At 34.4% G+C, this 25,434-nt stretch overlaps 1 protein-coding gene across 8 annotated transcripts in view; it reads left to right on the forward strand.

The window, feature by feature from the left end:
• The window catches only part of RHOT1 (ras homolog family member T1), a 62,148-nt gene that overhangs the window by 9,594 nt on the left and 27,120 nt on the right, over positions 1–25,434 (forward strand). For all 8 annotated transcript variants that reach the window (XM_079130445.1, XM_079130447.1, XM_079130450.1 and 5 more), the window contains exons 2-9: positions 6,877–6,935; positions 9,566–9,647; positions 12,529–12,572; positions 12,885–12,938; positions 13,096–13,148; positions 18,125–18,233; positions 18,522–18,623; positions 24,851–24,949. In XM_079130445.1, coding sequence (XP_078986571.1) covers positions 6,877–6,935; positions 9,566–9,647; positions 12,529–12,572; positions 12,885–12,938; positions 13,096–13,148; positions 18,125–18,233; positions 18,522–18,623; positions 24,851–24,949 — 602 coding nt within the window. The remainder of the gene's footprint in view (positions 1–6,876; positions 6,936–9,565; positions 9,648–12,528; positions 12,573–12,884; positions 12,939–13,095; positions 13,149–18,124; positions 18,234–18,521; positions 18,624–24,850; positions 24,950–25,434) is intronic.

The raw sequence follows: 25,434 nt of genomic DNA on the forward strand, positions 1-25,434 counted from the left end.
AGTTACTTTAGGTAGAGGAGAGTGAAGGGAGGCAAAGGGGATTGGGGGTAGGAAGGATAATAGAGTGAAACAGACATTATTACCTCATATACATATATGATTGCATGACCAATGTGATCCTACAATATGTACAATCAGAAAAATAAGAAATCATACTCCATTTATATATGATCTATCAAAATGCATAAATGCATTCTACTGTCATATATAACGGATTAGAATAAACTTTAAAAAAAGATCTTATGGTTGTTAAGGTAGGCAGATTTCTCAAGGACCAAGAGTGGGACTGATTTTCTCCTCTTGGTTACCAAGGAGCATCTGAATTATTGAATGTCTGCTTCATTTTCCCCATTCTTAACATAGTAGATCAGAGATAAGAATGTAGAGATGTATATCTTCTGTTATGCATAATCATGTGGAATTAGGATAGATATTATGGAAGTTGAAAGAAATACTACCTTGAGCTATCTGAAGGTTTAAGATTGCTGGAACTTTAAGTAAAGGCATTATGAAGGGAGTTATATGAGGAAAAAGGGCTTTGAAATGTTGTATTTAAGTCAACAAGTTCTAGAAATTCCTGAGCCCTGCATTGGCTTATTGAGTCCTACTTTGTTCTTATAGATAGATGAATGGTCTTGCCAAATAACTTTTCCATACATGATAAAACACACAATTTGTGGATGCATCTCTCATTTGTAGAGTACTATACTTACCTAATATAATGTGTACTTTTTCTTGTGTTACACACCTGTTTTCTAGGTGTGCTAATAAAACATATAAGCATTTAGATGACATGCAGTCCAAATATTTTTTTTCTTAAACTGATTTAACTGAAGAGAAAATTGAGGCCTAAAGAGAGTCAGTGACCACTCAGGGTCTTACTGATAATGGTGAAAAGCTGATTCCGGAATCCAGATATTTTGGCCCAAGCAACTGCTCACTTAACTCTCTTAATTCAAACTTGTCATCATCACAAGAAGTATTATTAAGCAGTTCATTTGTATACTTTTTTTTTGTTTTGTTTTGTTTTTGGTACCAGGGATTGAACCCAGTGATGTTTTAATACTGAACCACATCCCCATCCCTTTTTAATATATTTTTTAGAGACAGGATCTCACTAAGTTGCTGAGGCTGGCTTTGAACTTGTAGTCCCCCTGCCTCCAGGTTCATTTGTATACTTAATGTTTGCTAGTTATTGTACTAAGCATTATATACCTGTCATCTTAATTAATCCCCTTAACAATTCTATGAGGGTTGTCAGTACTAAATTTTATAGTTGAAAAAACTGATACTTGATGCCTTTTCCCAGAAAACACAGCTAATAAGTGATAGAACTAAGATTTTTGGTCTAATTCTGTCTCATTCTAAAGCCTGTGTTCTTTTTCTTTTTCTTTTCTTTCTTCATGAATGTATCATCAAAATAATAAGAACAAATACCTATCACCTAACTTAAGAAATTAAAGTGTTACCTGTCCCCAGGAACAGTGGCACATGTCTGTGGTCTCAGCAACTCAGGAGGCTGAGACCAGGAGGATCACAAGGTCAAGGCCAGCTTCAGCAATTCAGCAAGACCTAGTCTCAAAGTTTTAAAATAAACAAACAAAAAAGTTGCTACTAATCAACTGAAGCTCTCTTCTGATTTCATTATCCTCTTTGCCTTCGAGTTAATAAACCACTCTTTCAAATCTGTGCTGTTAACCACTAAGCTGTGCAGCTGCATTTTACCAAGTGCCAACTACCTTGTGATTTCCTGGGAGTGAGGGAGTGAACAAGAAAGACATATTCTCTGTCCTTGAGGATTTTCCTGTGGTGATAGTGAAATAGTTATTCCTTAATCTTCCTGGAAATACTTAATAGCTGGTAGGAAATATCCCATTTTCATCAGGAAGATTCAGGAAACCCTTCAGGAAACCACTGGTGATGTGTTGGAGGGTTGTGCAGGTGTTAACACAGGCACAACACTATCTTAAGAATGCATGTCTTTTTTTTTTTTTTTTTTTTTTTTTTGGTGTTAGGGATTGAACACAGGGCTTCTCACATGCTAAGTTCCTTTTCTACCTCAGATCTACACCCCAGCCCTTCAATGAGCTACGTGATTTCTTGCTATGTTTAGAGACTTATGGGAGAAGTAGATCTTTCTTCCCCTCCTCTCCCCTTTTCTCCCTTCCTTTTCTTTTAAATAGAGTGGTTGAACATAGCTCTTTTATGGCAATTTTTTCTGTTTTTTATATTTTCCATATTCCATGTAGTATGTACGGCTAAAGTTTGTACTTAGGAGACAACCAGGTAAATAATTATCAAGTGAACTAATAATATGAGTCTGCATAAAAAGATGGGTCCTGTAGACATATAAGTTAATATTCTTAGTATGTTATTCTAGTGTTTTTCCTAGTTAGGTCCAGACAGGGGGTGATCATGTATGTGTATGTGGGGGGGTTATATGTGTGTGTGTGTGTGTTTGTGTGTGTGTGTGTGTGTGTATAAACAAACTACCCTTTTTGGATAAAAGATCTGTAGCTCTGTTACAGTGTTTTTCAGTTTTTTTGAGCCATAACTTACTTTTATAAATATAAAACTTTCATTCTCTTTGTGTTCTGACACTAATTCTGTGATATCTACTGGGTGTATTACAATTCAATTAAATTTTAACTGTACCTAGAGTTAGCATCAGATCCTACAATTTGCAGGATGAAGTCCTCAACAAGATTGCCCTTACTTCAGATGCTAGGTGCAGGTGGAGCCACCACAATACCTGCACTTTTGACTGACTAACTATAACTTTGGAGCTTCCCATAACCTCTCAAATTCAGTTATTCACTAGAACAACTTACATAATTCAGGGAAGTATTATGATCATCCAAATGAACAGCCAGATGAAGAGATACATAGGGAGAGATTAGGATGGATCCTGAGCTTCTTTCCCATAGAGTAGGGTGTACCACCTTCTTGGTCCATTGATATGTTCACCAACCAGGAAGCTTTCCTGGACTTTGATGTTCAGAGGTTTTATAGGGGTCTTGTTACGTGGGTATAATTGATTAATTCATTTGTTATATGGTTGAATTCAAGCATTGGTCCCTCTTTTATCCTTGGAGGTCTTGGTTTTTCTGGTGACCAACCCCCTTCACAAATGAGTTGCCTCAATAGGATGAACTCAAGTATGGCTGAAGGGTCTCCTTATTCTTAACAAAAAACACTACTGTCATTAGGAAATTCAAAGAGATTTTGAAGCTCTGTACCAGAAACCAGGGACAAAGACCAGATGTATTCTTTTTTACATCACACTCTTCCTTAATGTTATTTGAAGTTTCAACAATTTTTACTAAAAACAAATTAAGCATAATAATTTTGGAAGTTTAAAATTGCCTCAGCTGTTGCATACCACTTACAGTTCTCCGGTTGCTCTTTTTTTTTTTTGGTACCAGGGATTGAACCAAGAGTTTGCTCAACTGCTGAACCACATTCCCATGCTGTCCATCTGTATCTACAAAAAAAGAAAAAAGAAAAAATTTAAAAAGAAAAAAGTAAAATGGGTTAGGCACAGTGGCACATGCCTATAATCTGAGAGGCTCAGGAGTCTGAGGCAGGAGGATTGTGAGTTCAGAGACACCTTCAGCAACTTAATGAGGCCCTAAGCAACTCAGTGAGACCCTGTCTCTAAATGAAATGTAAAAAAAAAAAAAAAGAGCTGGGTGTGTGGCTTAGTGGGTAAGCTCCTCTGTACCAGGAAAAAAAAAAGTAAAACGAAGCAATTTAAACCTCCAAAATAATTATGATTGTGGAGTATAACCCATAAAATAGAAATCCATGAGTCCATAAATATATATGAATCAGAAGGGAAAGTTTTTCCTTAGAGTAGAATTCTTAGTAGTATAGAAGTGCAAATAGAAATAGAAAATCAGTATCTAACCAGGTGTGGTGGTGTACACCAGTAATCCCAGCAATTTGAGAGACTGAGGAAGGAGAATTGTAAGTTTGAGGCCAACCTTAGCAATTTAGCAAGGCACTAAGCAATTTAGTTTGACCCTGTCTCAAAATTAAAAATAAAAAGGACTGGGGACTTAGCTCAGCAGTAAAGTATCCCTGCCCTGGGTTCATGCTCCATTTAAAAAAAAAAAAAAAAAAAAAAAAAAGCAATTTAGACCCTGTCTCAAAATTTAAAAAGGGCTGGGGATGTGGCTCAGAGATTAGGTGCCCCTGGGTTCAATCCCCGATTTCTAAAAGAAAAGAAAAGAAAAGAAAATCACTATCTAGCAACCACTATAGTCATTTTGTTTCAGGCAGGAATTACCAATGAGTGCTAAAACTAGTAGGCAAAAATTTGATGAGAAACAGGATATTTACATGGTTTCAAAGTATCTCCTCCCACAGTACTTATTAATTACCAATAAGAAAACACCCCTGGGTTCAAAAATAATAACTTTCCTGTGGAGAAACCTCACAGACATCACCACCCAAGTGATCATAGCTAACATCCCTATTCATGGGGCAGACTGACATCACTGCCTTCTGCTATTATGCACTGAGAAACTATCACTTCTGGAATATTCCTGCCCAAAGATTTAAAAGAATTTTAAATGCTGATATTATGAAAAACAAAAAAAATAGAATAAGAAATTCTTCCAGATTGATGGAGGCTAAAGAAATAGGACAACCAAATGCAATGTTTGATCCTGGATCATAAATATTTTCCTTTTTTATAAAGGATCATGGTCAAACACATGACAAAGTGTGAAAAATAGTATTGTGTTAGGGGTTAATTTCCCACTGTTTAACAATATACATTGAAGCTTACTTTTAGGAAATATGTGTGAAGACATACTTATTCTCAAAGGGTCTTATGTATACCTATTTGTAATAGATACGAATAAAGAGATGGGGAGGGAGGGAAAATGATATACAAATATGGTAAAACGACATTAGTGTGTGAGGAATCTGGGTAAAAGGCATGAATACTTTGTATTTTGCAATTTCTCTGTAAATCTGAAATTTTTCAAAATAAGTTCAATAAGGTAAAATAGAACCAGATCTGCTGGTTGCCAAAGAAGTGATGACTTCCGTTTTCTTTTTTTTTTTTTTTTTGCTGTATGAGGGATCCAACCCAGGGCACTTTACCACTGAGCTACATCCCCAACCTTTTTCATTTTTTATTTTGAGACAAGGTCTTCCTGAGTTGCTGAAGCAGACCTTGAATTTGAGATCTTCCTACCTCAGCTTTGGGTAGCTAGGATGTAATCTAGTTGTAGGTGTACATCACCATAATCAATGAATATTTTAATTACCCTATACAGTATTTGTTTATGTATGTGATGCATGCTGATGTAGGGGTCACCATTATTTTATTAGCAATATTTTGGGAAGTATTACATAAGAGAAAGAGCATTGACTTGGAAATCAGTAGATAGATCTGTAACTAATATTTTTGTGAGATCTTGAACAAAATCACTGTCTGTAGGTCCCAGGTTTCATATCTGAAAATTTTGTGAAGATCTGTATAAGTTGGTGTTGCTCATAGGTTCTAGTAATTCAGTGATCATGGCTCTGAACTCACTGACATGGTAAGAACTCAGTGAAGTATTACCTTATTGTCAGCCGCTTGAAAAAGGCCCAGCCCTTCTCACGTGGTCAGCTGAAAAGGTTTGTAGAAATCAAAACTGGAAAACATCTATTAAACCATCTAATCTGTCCTCCAGCCAGTGCTCAGTTGTTCACAGCATGGACTCTGCTGGTTTGACCAGTACTCAGTCTCCTTTCTGAGTTCTAGCCATTGATTATAGTGCTTTCCTTTAGTCATCTAGGAAGGGACTATGATTGTTCTTAACTCTAAAAATTTCTATTATTTCATATTTAGACTTTTGAAAACTATAATTTGCTACTACTGCAGAGGCTAATTAGGCAGGTTGTTTTCCTCTGGAATCACATAAGGATTTAGATGATAAGCAGTTGAATGTCTAATAAAAGTAATTATACGATCAGGAAAGTTATGTAAATAAAAGTCAAATTTCAGAGTAAAAATCAAGATTTTAAAGATTACATATTTAAAATATGCTAGAATGGAAAATGTAACAGAAATGTTTTTTGTTTTAAATATACTCAAAAAGAAAGAATGTAGGAATATAAAGAAATAAGTACTGGTATTCTGTTGAGGATATAAAATTGGTTTATTCTTTTTTGGAGGTAATTTAACAATATCTGTTAAAAACAAAAATGATCATGCATGATAAATTCCACTGCAAGGAATTTATCTTGTAAAAATACTAATTAAAGCATTGTTTGTAAAAACAAACATTTGGATTGTTTCCAAACACTTTCTTTAAAGTGATAATTTTTCTTTTCACAGCTAGAGTTAGGAAGACATCACTCGTTAGGCTCTGGTCAGTGAAGAATTTCCAGAATAATTCAAATGTTCACTGTTGGGAAATCACATTAATAAATTGTAAAACTTAATATAATGAATTCTTATATAACTCTCAAAAAATATGTTTTTTACTATTGATATGAAACAAATTTATTACTATTTTGGGGGAGTTCTGGGGATTGAACTCAGGGGCACTCGACCACTGAGCCACATCCCCAGCCCTATTTTGTATTTTATTTAGAGACAGGGTCTCACTGAGGTGCTTAGCACCTCCCCAAGTTGCTGAGACTGACTTTGAACTTGGAATCCTCCTGCCACAGCCTCCAAAGCTGCTGGGATTACAGGTGTGGGCCACCACACCCAGCATTATTACTATTTAAAAAAAAATTGCTTTTAAATATTGTACTAAATCTGGATGCCTTTGATTTTAGTTAACAAGTAACATACTTCCTCTATGGATTTGAGCTTACATAGAAACCTAAACAATTTAATTAATGTGATGGTTTTTCTTTTCACAGCTAGAGTTGGGAAGACATCACTCATTATGTCTCTGGTCAGTGAAGAATTTCCAGAAGAGGTAAACATTTTGATTTCTTTTTTATATTTAGAATTTTAAAAAATTTTATCGAAAGTAATTTAAAATGGGGGCTAGGGTTGTAGCTCAGTGGTAGAGCGCTTGCCTCACATGTGAGGCACTGAGTTCAGTCCTCAGCACCACATAAAAATAAAGAAAGGTACTATGTCCATCTACAACTAAAAATATTGTTTTAAAAAGTAAGTTAAAATGAAATAAACTACTTTAAAAAAATGTTTCCTTTTCAACAGTTGAAGCTTTAAAAAATGTTTCCTTTTCAACAGTTGAAACTTTTTAAAAGTTTTTTATTAGTTTATAGAGGCATACCTGAGAAGAAACCAACTAGATCTAAGTTTACCAAGTCCTTTGCATTTCCTGCCTTTGAACTTGTCTAGGACATTTGTCATCTTGGTGCCTTAGTTGTCTCATCTGTAAAATGGGAGTTGAAAGAGATAATAAGATTGTCTAATGTGTATAACTCATTCTTTTTTATTATTAATTAAGTTTGTTCATATTTTTATAGTTTTTACCTAGTTCCCTTTTCTTTATTTAAAAATTATTTTTATTTATTTATATTTTCACAGAATGCATTTTGATTAATTTACATGGGGTACAACTTTTCATTTCTATGGTTATACATGCTGTAGAGTCACACCATTCATGTATTTATACATGAACATAGGGTAATGATATTTTTCTCATTCCACTATCTTTCCTTCCCCCACTCCATCCCCTCCCCTCATTTCCCTCTACACAATCCAGCATTCCTCCATTCTTCCCTTATATACCCCCCCCCATTATTTATCAGCATCCACTTATCAGAGATAACATTCCACCTTTGGTTTTTAACTCATTCTTAAAAATAAAATGTTACTCATAAGCCCAAAATATGAAAGAGATGATAAGTGTTCCGTGAGTTGAAATTAGGGTGAAAAGTCTGGGTCTCTGCTTGTTTTCCACTGCCCAGTCTTTGAAGTGTTTTTCAGAACCACTAGAATTCTGACACACATATTTGAAAACATTTATCTACCTACCTCATTTTACAAATGAAAAAAACTAATTCATTCTTCCTTTGCTTATCTCAAATAATTATTTTGAATCTCAAATGAGATGAGCTTAGTAATAGTGAAGTGTCACCAAAAATCAGGTGGTTTTAGTATGACTGACAGTATATATTTATTTCCATTTTCAAAGTTCTAGTGTGAGGGGCTGCTAGCTAAAAATAAGGATATTGTTGTGGGGAATGGGATAAGTGCAATAGAATGAAAATGATTTCTGTTTTTTTTTCTTACATAATATTATTAGTAACACAGTTTGCATTTACCCTTTCTCTGCTTTTTTTTTTAGGTAGAAATAACTGTGTAATTTCATTGTTCAGATAGAAATTTGATGTATCATGTGTTAGGTTTTTTGGTGCTAGGAATTGAACCCAGGGTCTCATACATGCTGAGCATGCACTTTCTCACTGAGTTACACTTCCTGTGGTAGTGTTTTCAACGTCCACAACCACCATATGACCATTCATTGTTTCTTTTGCTCCCCTTCTTTAAATAAGATGGTCAAATAAATATTTGAGAAATGAAGTATATTTTCATCTGTGGAATCATTAACGTTAATTTATAATCAGTTGGAAAAGAGGTATATTACCTACACATTTTCTGCAAAAATTTAGCTTAGTTTAGAACTGTTTTAACATTGCCCTCTTGAGTATGGATAAGAGATTGTACTGGGGATTGAATCCAGGGCCTTGCACTCTACCAACTGAGCTATCTTCCCAGCCCTTGGATAAGAAATTTTTAATTAATTTAAAAATCATAAGTCTTTTGGAGAAACAAAATTTTGTTGTTGTTGTTGTACTGTGTGGGGATTGAATTCAGGGGTACTCTACCACTGAGCTCAGTGGTTCTTTCCAGTCCCTTTTTATTAAATTTTCATTTTGAGACACAATCTTGCTAAGTTGAGGCTGGCCTCAAACGTGTAATCTTCCTACCTCAGCCTCCTGACTCTCTATAACTACAGATGTATGCCAAGATTATTAACCATATGGCATATAAGACATCCAACCAGTTATCTTCTAGAAGTTAAGTTGGTAATTTACTGATGAAGTTGAATATCACTGTTGTTTTTTGTGGAGTTTTTTTTTCAGTGCTTGAGATGGAACCCATGGCCTCACATGCATTCTAGGCAAGTGTTCTACCACTTAGCTATACCTCCAGCTCCTGAATATTGTGTTGGATTACCATAGCTCCTCAGTTTTAGAGTAGCTTAGGCCTTCAACAAAATAGAATGAAAACAATGTATTTTAAAATGATTGAAACACCAAATTAATTTAAAAATTGTTTTAGTCTATGTCAGATATAAAGTGTCCTTAATATGTCCTCTGCCTACATAGGTAGAAATGTGCATGTTTTTTCAAAAAAAAAAAAACTTTTTTAGTTTTTATTATGTTATTATTAAAAATGTTTTTATCATATGGTTTTCATATGTATATTTGCATTTGTGATAAAGCACAAAATGAGAAGTTAAAAACATTAAAATAAGAATTTGCAAGGGACTAATAAATTTACATAATCTTATAACAAGTTTGATAATACCCCCTAATTTTTCCTTTTCTATATTTGTTTGCAAAAAAGGTTCCTCCTCGGGCAGAAGAAATCACCATTCCAGCTGATGTCACCCCTGAGAGAGTTCCAACACACATTGTAGATTACTCAGGTAATGAATGTCCTTTTGTAAGTAAAGCTCTAGAGTTAGTTCAGTAGTCCTGAAGACAGTCTTACTGAGCTTTTAAAAATGCTCAGAGGCTGGGCACAATGATGCATGCCTATAATCCCAGCACCTTGGGAGGTTGAGGCAAGAGGATCACAAGTTCAAAGTCAGCCTTTTAGTGAGGCCCTAAACAACTTAGCAACCTGTCTCAAAATAAAAATAAATAAATAAACAGGGCTGGGGATGTGCTCAGTGGTTAAGCGTTCCTAGGTTCTATTCCTGGTACCAAAAAAAAAGTTCAGAGAGAGGTGTTCTTTTCTCTGTTGTAGTATATAATCTTTTCCTAATATCTCTGACAATCGGTATCCCCCATCCTTCCCCCTACCAAAAGCCTCTATTTGTTAGTTCTCTGTCCCCAAAATACTAAATTGGATTCCATAATAATAAAAAGTAAGGAGGAAAAGTAAATGGCAAGTGGTAGACAAGTCCTTACCCTGCTGATGTTGGCATGTTAGCAGAAAGAAGCTCTGGGTCGATTTTGTTATCAGCCATTGAGGCAAGTTCTTATGATTTAGAAAGAGTTCTGAATTTAAGAATTTGTTGAATTCTAAATTTGTTTTTTGTCAGCTTTATTAGTCAGCTTTCTGTCACTGTGACAAAATACCAGAGATAACAACTTAAGAGGAATAAACGTATACTTTGGCTCCTGGTTTCAGAGGTTTCTGTCTGTGGTTGCTTGACCAGGTTACTTTCGACCCTGTCATGAGGCATGCCATCAGGGTAAAAACACATGATAAACAAAAATGGTTACCTCAATGTGGCCAAGAAGTGAAGAGAGGAAGAGAGAAGAAGGGGTCTGGGATAAAATGCAGCCTTTAACAGCACATACCCAGTGACCTAACTTTTCCAATTAGGCTATACCTTCTAAAGTTTCTATCACCAGCCAATAGTCCATTGAGCTATGAATCTATAAGTATATTACCATTTATTAAGGCAGAGCCCTCATGATCCAATCACCTCTGAACACTGCTGCATTGAGAATCAAACCTTCAATACATGAGCTTCCGGGAACATTTAAGATCTAAACCATATCATTAAACTTTGTCACAAATAAGTAAAACAATTGTCAGTTTGCTTATATTTTAGAGGCACATCTGTTTCGCTTTTAATAACAAAAACTTTCTACATAATACTACTTACATTTTATTCATTAAATTATTTTGTTCTGTCCTAGAACTTTTTAGAAAATGAATATAAATATATTGATAATACTTCTGATAAACTGATATTCCAAGTACTTTCAAAACAAAACACTATAACTGTATTGTCCAATACCTATGGCAATTCTAAAATTTAAATGTTCTGTAGTTGGCTATGGTGGCCCATGCCTGTAATCCCAGCAAGTTGGGAGGCTGAGGCAAAAGGATCACAAATTTGAGGCCAGCCTCAGCAGCTTAGTGAGGACCTCTCTCAAATTGTTTTAAACATTTTTTAATGTTTATTTTATTTATTTATATGGAGTGATGAGGATAGAACCAAGTGCCTCACATGTGCTAGGCAAGTGCTGTTCCACTGAGCTACAACCCCACCCCATCTCTCTCAAAATTAAAAAAAAAAAAAAAAAGAAAGAAAGAAAGAAAAAAGGGCTGGCGATATAGCTCAGTGGTAGAGTATCCCTAGGTGCAATTAATTTTTAATTTTTAATTTTTAGTTGTAGACGGACACAATACCTTTATTTATTTTTATGTGGTGATGAGAATTGAACCAAGTGCCTCCAACATGCTAGGCAAGCACCTTACCACTGAGCTACAACCCCAGCCCTGGGTTCAATTCTCAATACCAAAAAACAAAACAAAGTGCTATAAATGTAAAATGCAACTAGATTTTTAAGTGTTAGCATAAAAAAAATAAAAATCTCATTAATTTTTCTGTTGTGTGAAAGTTTTAATTTTTTAAATTTTAATTTTTTATATTTTGGTTAAATAAAAATTTAATATCTCTACCTTTTAAAAGATAATTACTAGAAAATTAACAATTATATATGTGGCTTGCATTGTATGTATGCTGAACAGCACTATACTAGAAATTGAAGTCTCATAACTAGCTTTTTTTGCAGAATTATTCTTTTACACATAGCCTCATAATTTGATTTATTTCATTATTAAAATTGAAGCCTTAACTTGTTGGCTACTCAACATATGGAAAAATATTAAAGATATAACCATTTTTTTTTTAAGCATAGTAAAACATACCATCTAGTTTCTTTGTAGAGATAACAGACCTTTTTGGGGAAAACATATAACCTAAGATGATCTGAATTAATAGTCAGTAGTTGCTTTGCTCTTGAATTCTTTGCTTCATCCTAGCTCTGTCATGTATACCCTTTGAGAGCAGTTCTGGCTAGAAATATGTGCTTGATTCTTTATTGTCATGCTGTGGTTTTGCTTCTGGGCCCTGGTTATTATTACTTCTACCTGCTATCTAGATCATTAGCTTGTATTGATCACCTGGCCTTTTTGAACCCTATTATATAGAATCTTTGTCTCAGCTTCTGACTTTAAAGCACTCAGTTTTCTATCTTGGGTTGCTGATCTCTTTTGCCTGACCCTTTTTAACCCTGGATCAGATGCTGGCCTAGATTTATCACACAATGCCTCTGCTCTTCCATGCTCCAGCCACCTTCTTGTAGACTTGTCTTGTATCACTAGCCAGCTTCCTTATCTTAATTCAGCTTTTTCTTCTGGCTTACCCAGGTCTTTGCCACCCTGTCTAGTGTTATACCATGACATTTTGAAGGACAGTAGTTGGGTGTCACATATATTATAGGTTGACTGTTGGTTTTGATGAAAGTGTTTAAAATGTGAGCTTGACTTTTTGTTATTTGTAGAAGCAGAACAAAGTGATGAACAACTTCATCAAGAAATATCACAGGTAAGTTTAAAACAATAGTTGTTTGGGTTTTGTTTTGTTTTGTTTTTGTGGAAAAACAGTGATGCCCCTATGAGTCTGCTTTTTCATTTTCTCACTTAGCCAGAATTTTCAGTTCTTTGTTGTTGTTGCTAATTTTGAGCATGTATTTTTGTTGTGAATCCTTAGGAATATTTTCCTTTTGGGGGTAAGCTTTTCTTCCCCCTCTAAATTTTTTTCTTCCTTCAAACCAAATATGTTAACTAGTCGGTAATTAAATGCTAATGTTTGTATTTTTATTTAAAAATGACATTAATTTGTTATTTTTTCTTCTAGGCCAATGTCATCTGCATAGTTTATGCTGTTAACAACAAACATTCTATTGATAAGGTATGAATATATGACTTTTTTCCTATTATATTTAGTTCAATTTCAATGGGGCACTTTCACAGCTGATCCTCAATTTAGAATTTTAAGGATCTAAGAACAAAATGTTTTTTAAAGAAGATCTACATCCTGATTTTGCTCTTGTTAATTTTCATTTTAGGTAACAAGTCGATGGATTCCTCTCATAAATGAAAGAACAGATAAAGACAGCAGGTATTTTTTTCTCTCAAACTTTATATTGAAAAATTTCAAACAGGAATTTTACAGAAAAGATGCAAGAATTTGTAATGAACATCTGCAAACCCTTCACATAATCCATCAGTTGTTAACATTTTGCCACATATGCTTTGTCTGTCAGTTCATCTGTCTGTTTAAGTACCTCTGTACACCCCCACACACCTTTTTCGGGAGGAATCATTTGAAATAGTAAATATATTTGAGAGCAAAATAAGAAACAGCACTGATGCTAATAATTCACAATTACAGGCAGATTGAATATTTTGATAATCTTGTGTTTTTTGTTTCTCAAACTGCTGCTTGAAAGTCTCAGTTTTAGAGTGTATCTTCCAACTCTGTATTGTGTGTGCACACACACACTATTTTTGTGGTGGTGGGGATTGAAACCTGGGACCTTACACATGCAGTGCAAGTACTCTACCACTGAGCTAGACCCCCAGTATCCCTCTCTTTTGAGATACCCCTTTGATTAAGTATGGCATCATGGATTGCTCACAGTGTGAGCAATTATAGTTGGTTATACACGGTGTGGTGTATGTTAGAGCAGGAACTTGGAGAAAAGCGAATAACTCTTAAAATCTGGTTTGGCCCTTTTCATAAAGGCTCTAAGACTTTGACTTGCTAGTTTCCTCATGTGTAAGTGAGGATAAGGGTAATATCTGTCTTAGCTACACGTGGTTATATTGAGAATCAAATGAAACAATGCATCTGTAAGTACTTTATAAATTCTCTAAGAAACCCTTTAGGAATCCATACAGGAAGATTTCTTTGTATTTTTTGGAAGATACAAATATGATAAGAAAAGATCGAGATAATGTACATTCTTTATTTTTCTAAACAAAATAGTAGTTCTGAGCATAAACATTTTAAGTTGAAATGGAAATGAAACATTTTTCTTGAAATATTATTTAATTGGAATAAAATGTTTGTGAAGCATTTGGGTCTTAACTGTTAGGAAATTCAGACTAATATTTATTAATTGAACACATTTGGTCCTGTACTCAATTTTTTAAAAATTTCTCTTTTAGTTGGGCATTTTTGTCTTTTGAAAGTCTAGTTCTTTTGTTTTTTTTTTTTTTTTTTTTTTGGTACTGGGGATTGAACCCAGGGGGCACTTGACGGTTGACTGCTGAGTCATATCCCTAGCCCTTTTTATTTTTTATTTTGAAAAATAAGTTGCTTAAGGCCTCGCTAAATTGATGAGACTGGCCTCAAACTTGTGATCCCTCTGCCTCGGCCTCCTGAGTTGTTGCTGTGATTATGATTGTATGCCACCACTCCCAGCTGAAAGTCTAGTTCTGAACAGATGAATGTGATCATTTAACCTCTGTTTTACTTAGTTATAGAAGAGTGACTTTGGACTGAGATGGCATTGTATGTGTGTGCCGTATACCTCTGATGGTGCCTCCTTATCATGGTTTTATACTTTGTGGTGACTTATTGACAAGGTGGGAAGGGTAGAATGTACCCTTTAAAGCTATGATGCCTACCGCAGTAGTCTCTAGTTAGTTGTGGCATTTTTAACTTTAAATAAATTAAAATTAAATCAAACTAGAATTATAGTTTCTCCATCACCCTTAATCACATTTCAGGAGCTTAATAGATACATCTGGCTAATTGTTACAGTAATAAGTAGTGCAGATAAATAACAGTCCCACCATCATAGAATGTTGTATTGGACAGGGCTGCTTTGGAGGATCCACTATCTGTATGCTTCTGATACTTATTCTTCTTGATTGAGCTATTTCTAGGAGGGACGCTTCAGAGAAGGCACTTTTACTTGAATTTATCAAGCACCAGGTTAGGCCACTGAATTTTTACAGTTTGTTTTAAGCAGGGTGCAGTGGTGCACGTCTGTGATCTAGAAGCTCAAGGGGCTGAGGAGGATACAATTTCAAGGGCTGGGGATTTTGTTCAGTGATAGAGTGCCACTGGGTTCCATTCCCCCCACCCCACCCCCCAAAAAAAAGACTTTCCTAAAATGCTATGAGTAGCTTATCCAGTTCAGGGCCATCTGGAAATGGCTTTTGACACTCAAAGTTCTTATTTGGCATTCTCAGGGTGGCTCTGGTCCCCAGTCATGCATGAATCTACCCCTACACTTTATTATTATATGGATCTTAACCCTTTCCATTAACTTCTTCCCTGTACCTCACATCTTCAGATTATTTTGTTATACATCTGTTCTTCCTTAGGACTATCTTGGATCATTGTCATAATTGTTCTTAATCAGGGATGCCTATCAGTGTCACCTGAAGCACTTCCAAAAAATTTAGATACTTTGATCTCACCCTGGAATCTTAGAATCAGTAACCTTGGAATAGGTTATACACGTGTTTTAAATCTCCATAAACTATTCTGATGTACGTCTGTAATTATAAACCCCAGTGTTTTTGGAAATTCTCCTACCTTGGTTGGGAATCAATATTGGGGTGATAGCGTGGATTAGTTTCTTTAAGCATGATGGTCATAGCAGGGAGGTGAACTAAATGCTCCAAAGGTTTCTGTTGCAGTCTGGAGTTCCAACAAGATAATTTGCTTTCTCACCAAGCTGTCTTTCTAGGATTCACAAATAATGGTTCTTCACTAGGCTGATCCTCTTTGATAACCTATTTAGATTTCTCACAGTCCTCTCCAGATTTCACATATCTGAAACAGAATCTTTAATTCCCTGCCTACCCATCCTCCCACCAAGAAAAATGAAACCCCCCCCATCTTCTCATCTTACTAGATTTCCCCATTTTGTCTAGCTAAAATCCTGTATATTTTTCTTAATTTTTGCCTTTCCTTCAGCCTCTGTCTATCAGATACTAATATCAGTTGTAATCCTAAAATGTATCTTTTTTTGGGGGGTGGGGTACTGGGGATCGAACCCAGGGCCTTGTGCTTGCGAGGCAAGCACTCTACCAACTGAGCTATCTCTCCAGCCCCTCTAAAATGTATCTTACATTTCCTCTTCGTCTTCACTGTGACTGCTCTAAACCAAGCTACCTTTTCCAACCAGGCATAGTGACACATGCAACTTGACTCAGGAGGCCAAGACAGGAGGATCGTAAGACATATGCAGTCTCAGCAACTTACTGAGACCCTCAGTAATTTAGCGAGACCTGTCTCAGAAAATAAACTAAGAACTAGGGATGTAGCTCAATGGTAAAGCACTTCTGGGTTCAATCCTCATTACCAAAAATAAAAAAAAAAGCTTTTTCTTAATGAAAAAAATCAAACATACACAAAAGTAGAGAGAATAGTATAATAATCCCTATCTATCTGTCATCCAGCTTCAACAGTTAACTCACTGCCAGTTTCATTTTATTATTACTCCTCCCATTGGAATCATATTTTTTTTAACCATAACCAGGTGCCATTTTATTCTTTTTTTTTTAACACAGCTTGTACTTTATCAAATATGTCACATTTTTATTACCTTTTTAAAATTTTTTATTTTTATTTAGTTTTTAATTTTTTACAGACTTCATTTTGATTCATCGTACACAAATGGGGTACATCATTTCGTTTCTATGGTTGTACACAATGTAGATTCATACTGTTTGTGAAATCATACTTGTACATAGGGTAATGATGTCTGTCTCATCCCACCATTTTTTCATACCCGCCTCCCTCTCATTTCCTTCTATGTATTCTAAAGTTCCCCCATTATTCTCTCATTTCCCACTGCCCAACCCCATTATATATCATTCTCCACTTATCAGGGAAAACATTTGGCTTTTGGTTTTTTGAGCTTGGCTTATTTCGCTTAGCATGATATTCTCCAATTCCATCCATTTATTTGCAAATGCCATAATATTATTCTTCTTTATGGCTGAATAGTATTCCATTGTGTATATATACCAGAGTTTCTTTATCCTTTGATCTGTTGAAGGGCATCTAGGTTGGTTCCACAGTCTAGCTATTGTGAACTGAGCTGCTATAAACGTTGATGTGACTGTGTTACTGTAGTTTGCTGATTTTAGGTCCTTTGGGTATAAATCGAGGAGTGGGATAACGGGGTCGAAAGGTGGGTCCGTTCCAAGTTTTCTTAGGATTCTCCATACTGCTTTCCAGAGTGGCTGCACCAACACATCATATCACCCTGTGTATCGTTTAGTATGTATGTCTTAAAAGTAACGAATCATTGCATTTAAAAATGTGGATCAAATCACGTCATGCCCCTACTTATAAGCCTTCAGTGGTTTCCATGTACACCAATAGTAAAACCCACACTACTTACTGTAGCTTTTAAGTCCTTATGTGCCTGGCCTTTGATCCTGTCCCCAGCCCCTTTCATACCATTCATAACCCCTTTGCTCAGCATCTCTTCACTCCAGCATCTTTGGCCCCACCAGAATATTTTCTTTCAATTTGAGGCCTTTGAATGTAGTACCCCTTCTTCCTAGCCAGCTCTTCCTTGGTCTTCATATGACAAAATCTAATCTGATCCTTCACTCCTTGGCTCAAATGCTATCTTTTCAGAGAGTTTTTCTCCGATTACTATTTGTAATTAATTAACTTCTTCTGTATGCTCTATCCCATATACCTCTCTTCAGTTCCTTCCTAATGCTTATTGAATTGAAAATTCTTTATTTACTTCGTGCTCATTTTCTGTATTCACTGTTAGAATGGGGAGAGATCTTTGTCTTGTGTCTTTAATACATATGTGGCTTATAACAGGTACCCAATAAATATGTGTTGAATGAATGAATGAAACTACTATCTGTATGACTATAGTAAGAGTTTATGAGTTTAAATAAAAGATTTTTTTTTTTTTTTTTTTTTTTTTGGTGCTGGGGATCGAACCCAGGGCCTTGTGCTTACAAGGCAAGCACTCTACTGACTGAGCTATCTCCCTAGCCCCTAAATAAAAGATTTTTAGTTAGAATGAGTTATGATGTAAATTAAAATATAGTTCTAAGGTCTTTTGCTTTTCTTATTATAATGTGTCCTATTAATTTCAGGCTGCCTTTGATACTGGTTGGAAACAAGTCTGATCTGGTGGAATATAGTAGCATGGAGACCATCCTTCCCATTATGAACCAGTATACAGAAATAGAAACCTGTGTGGAGGTATGCCTCATGAAAATTTATTGTTGGTGAATTCTCACTAAATTGAGATTCTGAATAGGAAGGGGGACAATGTACAACAGAATAAATTTTCTGTTCTTTGTGCAGTCATGTAAACCCAAGTAAAATAGAACTAGGCTCTGTGTAGAATTGATATTATGATGTCCATAAAGGAAAATGCAGTTTTCAGTTTCTTCAAGAAATCTGCCACCCTATTTTGATAGTTTAAAATACATTTTTGGGTCTCATAATTAATTTCACAGTATAAAAATTTTAACTTTTTATTTTCAGTGTTCAGCAAAAAACCTGAAGAACATATCAGAGCTCTTTTATTATGCACAGAAGGCTGTTCTTCATCCTACAGGGCCCCTGTACTGCCCAGAGGAGAAAGAGGTAACCCCCAGACTATACCTTCTGGAATGTAGAAGGAGAAACCATAGTATGGTAGTGATTTTTAGTAAATCTTAAGTGCTTTTGTGCAAAAGTTAAGCTTTCAAATTCAAAATCTATTGCTTTATTAAATAGCTATATTTTCTTAGTATTTTTCATCGATGATATTCACATGAAATTCTCAGAATGTTTTCCTGGTTAAATGTTGCAGGATATGTCATTAAAGCAAACAGAAGAATTGGCAACAATTTTAAAAAATGCAATATTTATCCAACTTTGCTATTATAAAATCTGTGAACTTAACACAGAAACAAAAAACTTGTCTTTTTTAAAAAACTGTACTCCTTGGGGATTGTGCATGCTTAGTGCTCCTGGAAGCTCTACCATTGAGCTACACCCAAGCCCTTGTGTAGTTTTTAGACATGGGTACAACATATAACATAACTTGAATACTCATTTTTGTTTTATAGCTAAGAAATACAGTAATTCCTCATTTAAATATCTAAAATTTAATATTTTGCCATAAACTTAAGAAAAACTGATTATATTTTTTAAATATAATTCACATGCTATAAAATTCACATTTTAAGATGATTTGGTGATTGGCAGTATATTTAAAAAATTATGCAAACAGTATCTAATTCTAGAACATTTCGGCACACCCAAAAGAAACCCTGTAACTCATTAGCAGTCACTGTGCAAACCCTTCTTTCCCCAGTTCCTTACAACTAATTTCTTTTTTTTCCCCCATTAATCTACTTTTTTATTTCTCTAATTTTGCCTCTTCTGGATATTTCATATCAATGTAATCATATAAAATATGATTTTTTTTGTTTCTGACTTTTTTCACTTAGCATGTTTCAAGGTTCATTCATTCTGTAGCATGTATCAGTATTTCATTTTTTAAAATGGTCAGATAATACCTTATTGTATAGATGCACTAAACTTTTTTATCCCCTTATCTTTAATGAACATTTGAGTAATTTTTACTTAAATTTTTGTTGAAACACTTGTTTTCAATTCTTTTGAATCTGTATTTAGGAGTGTAATTGCTGTATCACATAGTAATTACATGTTTAACTGTTTTCAGTAGTGCTTGAACCATTCTATATTTCCACTATCAATGTATGTGAGGTTCCAGTTTCTCCATATCTTTGCCAACATTTACTTTGCTCTTTTTTTGTTATCGTTTATTATAGTCATCCTAATAAATGTAATTGGGTCCTTTGTCCTTTTTTTTTTTTTTTTTTTTTTTTTTTGGTACTGGAGATTAAACCCAGAGGTGCTTTACCACTAAGCCACATCCTCATCTCTTTATTTTTTGGTTTGAGACAGGGTCTCACTAAGTTGCATAGGGCCTCACTGAGTTGCTGAGGATGGCCTCAAACTTGGCAATCCTCTTGCCTCAACCTCCTGAGTTGCTGGAATTATGGGTGTGTGCCACCACACCTGGCCCTTTGCCCATTCTTAAATTTTTTTTTCATTATTGAATTTTAGAAATTCTCTATATGTTCTCAGTATTAATCCCTTATTCAGCTGTAAAATGTATAATTAGCCTCTTTTTTTTTTTTCCTTTTTTTTAGCACTAGGGATTGAACTCAGATACTTTACCACTGAGCTACATCTTTAGCCTTTTTTATTTTGAGAGAGGGTCTCATTAACTTGCTTTAGGGCCTCACTAAGTTACTGAGACTGGCCTTGAACTTGCAATCCTCCTGTTTTCAGACTCCTGAGTTGCTGGGATTACAGGCATGTGCCACCGCATCTGGCTTTAATTTGCCCATTTTTAAGTTGGGTTGTTTACCTTTTTATTACTGAGGTACTACTGTCTTTAAGAAATAAAAAAAACTGCAGAAAAGTTTATAATAATATTGTGAGTGATTGGCAAACTATGCCTTATGGGCCAAATTTGGCCTGCTATCTAATTTTGTGCAACCTGTTAACTAAGAATACATTTTATATTTTTTAAATAATTGAAAAATATCAAAAGGAATAATGTTTTCTGATATGTGAAAGTTACATTAAAATCTCCTCATTTCAAAAGTAAAGTTTGTTTGTAACAGCCGTATTCATTTCTGTTCTGCCTGTAGTAGTTATCTTGCTACAGAGGCCAGTTTAAGTAGTTTGAACTAAACTAAGCGCATGTGTCACTTCATGGTGCTTGGTTCTCTACTGATTGCACTGACACAATTATAATTTGATAATATTTCAAGTACTGTATCGTTTTACTGTACCACAATGTTTAACTTTTTTTAATTAAAAAAAATTTTTTTAGTTGTCGATGGATACAATGCCTTTATTTTTATGTATTGCTGAGGATCAAACCCAGTGCCTCATATGTGCTAGACAAGCACTCTGCCACTGAGCAAAACCCCCAGCCCCCATTTTATTTTTATCAGTGTATATCCTTATTCCAAAATAAGAAAAAAGTTAATTTTTAGACGGCAATTCAGATGTATTTTCCAAACACAAACTACAGTTCCACCATAATTTTTTTTACCTTGATGCATATGCAAAGGAAATTTCCATATTTCATAATCCATTTAACTATGTGGTTGAGTTTCCCCCAAGCCTTCAATTGGAACTGATTAATCTGCAGTGCAATAACATACTAAAAGGCAAATATCAAGAAAAGAATTTAATTCTGTGAATGCCTTCCAAGTGATGAATGTGCTCAATTAAAATCATGTTTGTGAATAAGTATTGGTATTTTCAGTATATATTTGTGCAAAAAGACACTTTTCAAAAATAAGACATAAAAACCTCATTACAAATCAGCATTAACATATGAACATTTGCAAATGATTTTCATAGCAGTGAACAATAATTTTGATTTCCATTTAAGCAAAATATTATCCCTCCAAAAAGAATCTGTTCTCATTAGTAGACTTGTACAGGAAAATTATACTCATTAATATATTTTTAATTTATCAATAAAAACTTTATGGAAATTTGATTTCTCTTTTGCTAGGTCAGTACCTACTTGGCGTCTTTGGTTTTGCCTTTTGACCCCAAAGCCTAAAGTATTTGCTGTTTCCCTTTACAGAAAAAGTGCTGACCCCCTTGTAAAACTAATTATTCTGTTATCCCTAATCCGATCATGGTTTACTCTTCCTTATTCCTGATTTACAATTTCTCTAATTGGGATGCTTATTTCTGATTTACTCTAATCCAGTATTTCCCAGACTTGCCTCATCATAATAGTTACTATATAGAAATATTTATTACAAACACATGCCATTCTTATTTAGTCAGGTGTTATATTTTATAGTAAAGGAAATCAGAAAATACTTTAATACTATATTTGCCTCTGAGGCTTTAGCCTGGCAGTATGTTAAACTCCCCTATTAGTTTGTTCTCAATCTTTAATTGCTACTTTGTTCACAAGCCTATTATTAGTTCTGTTAATCTGCTAATCCCCTAGCCCTTACCCCAGTCTCACAAGGGTAAAGCACCTGCCACCATCTGTTACTCATTTCTTAGATGCACCTGCCTTATAGATAAAATTTTCAACTTTAGACAGTACCTTATTCACACACACATGCGCGCACGCACAAACTTTAAGTCTAAGTTTATACCAGAATCTTTTATTTTGACAACAATAATAAGCACTTTTTTGTTTGTTTGGTACTGGGAATTGAGCTCAGGGATACTTAACCAACCACAACCCTAACCCTTTTTATTTTTAATTTTGAGACAGGGTCTCGCTAAGTTGCTTAATGCCTTGCTAAGTTGTTGAGGTTGGCCTCAAACTTTGAATTCTCTTTCCTCAGCCTGTGTCACTGGGATTACAGGCATGAGCCACCAAGCCTGGCCAACAGTAATAAGCTTTTAATACAGATTTCAGTCCTCATATTCAAAATTAAAGCTTGAGCTAAAATGTTAAATAATGATTGACTCTGTGTGACCTGTGTTGTCCACATTTTACCCACTAATGAAAAAGATGTGACTGTTATATAATAATAATATTTATTGTGTGAAGGTTTAGGTTTAGATCCCTCATATAGAAAATGTTCTTATTGCTGGACATGGTGGCACACACTGTAATCCCAGTGGCTTAGGAGGCTGAGGCAGGAGGATTGCAAGTTCAAAACCCGATTCAACAGTTAGCAAGACCATGTCACAGAATGAAAAATAAAAGGACTGGAGATGTGGCTAAGTGATAAAGCACCCCTGGGTTCAATCCCTGATACCAAAAAAATGAAGTTTTTATTGCAGTAAAAGTTTTTTTTTTAAGTTTTTCTGAGGTTTAATTTTTAATACTTTCTAGTAGTAGTCACATTTTGATGTTATATTTTAGGTAGTTAGCACTTTTAAAATTCCTTGCGCCAACACTTTACAGTATTTTAACTTCTGATGCATTTCAAGTTTTGATGAAAAATGCATTACTGTTTATATTTTGCTCACAGTATTATTTTTTAATGTTGTCTTTTATTTGAGGAAAAACCACTTGTACAAAATGAGAAGTTATTTTTAGGTTTTGTTTTGTGCATTATTCTAGCAATTGCTACTTTTGTAAACATTGAGATTATTATATAACAAAATTTTAAAGGAGAATAAATAAAATATAACAATAATCTTCATTAATCTTGAATGTCTAATGTTAGGATCACATTTATAGAAGCAATATATTTCCATTTATTATTTTTAAAAATAAGTCACCCATGATAGTAGATGTTATAAATTATGGTCCATTTAATACTCTTATAAAGGAAGCCCTAGCCATACTATTTAAATATTTAACTTTTCTTGTTTCTAATATTTTTGTAGCTTTCATTTTATTTTTTCTCACTATGTCAAATTGCTCTCTCAGAGACCTCATTTAACTAAGTTTTTTTTTTTTAAGAAAACTATTTCCTATATTTTAAAACATACATTGTCTGCATTTAAATTTGAACATGATCAAAGCTGTCATCATTACCATTTTGCTCTGGATAGCCGTATAGGTGAAATTATAAATTAAAAAGTATACATTTTTTTCACTTTGCCATCTCATTTCTCTGTAACAGATGGGTCTACCTGTGTAACAGATGGATCTACCTCTAAGTCTAAATAAACTTCAAGGATCTTCCTGAAAGTTTTCGAGTTTTTTTTTTTTTTTTTTTTTTTTTTTTGCAGGGTTGAGGATCATCCCAGTGCTTCACACATTAAGCAAGCACTGTACCACTGAGTTACATCCTCACCTACTGAAAGATTTTTTTTTCATTCTCACAATTGATGGCAATGGTTTCCCTGTGCTGATTATGCAAACTAGAAACACATGGACCTTATTTTTAAATAGTCAGATATTCTATCCTTTTTATATCCTAAGATAATTGAGGAAGCTGTCAAAATATATTTCCAACAGCATTACTTATACAAATTTTACAGAGTTTCAAAAGGCAAGATTCTTTTCTCAATGTAGATAATTCTTAAGCAGGTGTAGTTTTGCATGCCTATAATTCCAACAACGTGGGAGACTGAGGCAGGAAGTTTGCAAATTTGAGGCCAGCATGGGCAACTTAGTGAGGCCCAGTCTCAAAATCAAAAATAAATAAAAAAGTATTGGTGTGGCTCGGTGTAAAACACCTCTGGGTTCAATCCCTAGTACCAAAAAAAAACGTTTTTTATACTTATTAACCAATGATATTTTGCCACCTGTTTGTGAATGAGCTCATTTTACATCCCAACTCTAAAACATACAAGGAGTAGATCAAAGTATCATGTCCCATTCTGCTACCAGAAGTTGGGAAGGAAAGCCTTTAATAATTGTATGTCAGTTCAAATTCTTTTTTTTTTTTTTTTTTTTTTAATTGTAAACAAATGGGATACATGTTGTTTCTCTGTACATGGCGTAAAGGCATACCATTTGTGTAATCATAAATTTACATAGAGTAATGTTGTTTGATTCATTCTAGTTCAAATTCTTTATGGAATGAGGGAGAACTTAAATATATAAACAGTTCTTCTTTATGTCACTGTAATAATGAATCTCACTTAATGATGATTTTTTTTTTTTTTTGGCCTGTCCTCAGAGGAATTATGACCTTGAGGGGAGAGTTTGACCTTTCTAAATATTAGTCCAAATAAATATTGCCTCATTTACCTAAGGCTGCAGTGTAAAAGTAGATGGTTTTGCTTTAGTTCATTTTTCATGTTAATTATATTTGCTGTTATGTGAAAACAGCGACAGTTATTCTTAGCATTACTTATGAAAATCATATTTAATGTCCTACTTTCATTATTTACAGATGAAACCAGCCTGTATAAAAGCCCTTACCCGTATATTTAAAATATCTGATCAAGATAATGATGGTACTCTTAATGATGCTGAACTCAACTTCTTTCAGGTAGCTGTCTTTAGTTTTAGACATTATCACATCTTTGTTGATAAAAGCTATAAAAATTTTTTTAGCTTAAACAACAATTTGTTGCTTGCCTTATTCTCTTTCATGTAAAACTATCACATGAAGCTACTTAAACCCTTATGGTACAAAAAACTCTCTTATGTATAGGAGGGAATTCTTGGCTAGTTTCAATTTCATGGTGTACAATGGGTGTATTAAGGACTTGAAGTCTGAATTATGAATCATTTTGGTTTGTGTAATGTAGCTATACAAAGAGTCTTGTGTTTTAGAAACACAAGGGGAGTTGGGAAGTTTCTTTTCTTCTAAGTATGATATGTTTTATTTAAATTATTCAAAGTGGGGACTATTTTAACTTAGAATTTATTTTGGTTGCAATTCCTTGATCTACTATTCTTTGTAGATTATTGTTTTATATTTGTGGTTTTAATGCTGGTTTATTTTTCAACTTATTTTAACTTTTTTTTTTG

Source organism: Sciurus vulgaris (genome assembly GCF_902686455.1).
Source record: "Sciurus vulgaris genome assembly, chromosome: 3".
Classification (NCBI taxonomy): domain Eukaryota; kingdom Metazoa; phylum Chordata; class Mammalia; order Rodentia; family Sciuridae; genus Sciurus; species Sciurus vulgaris.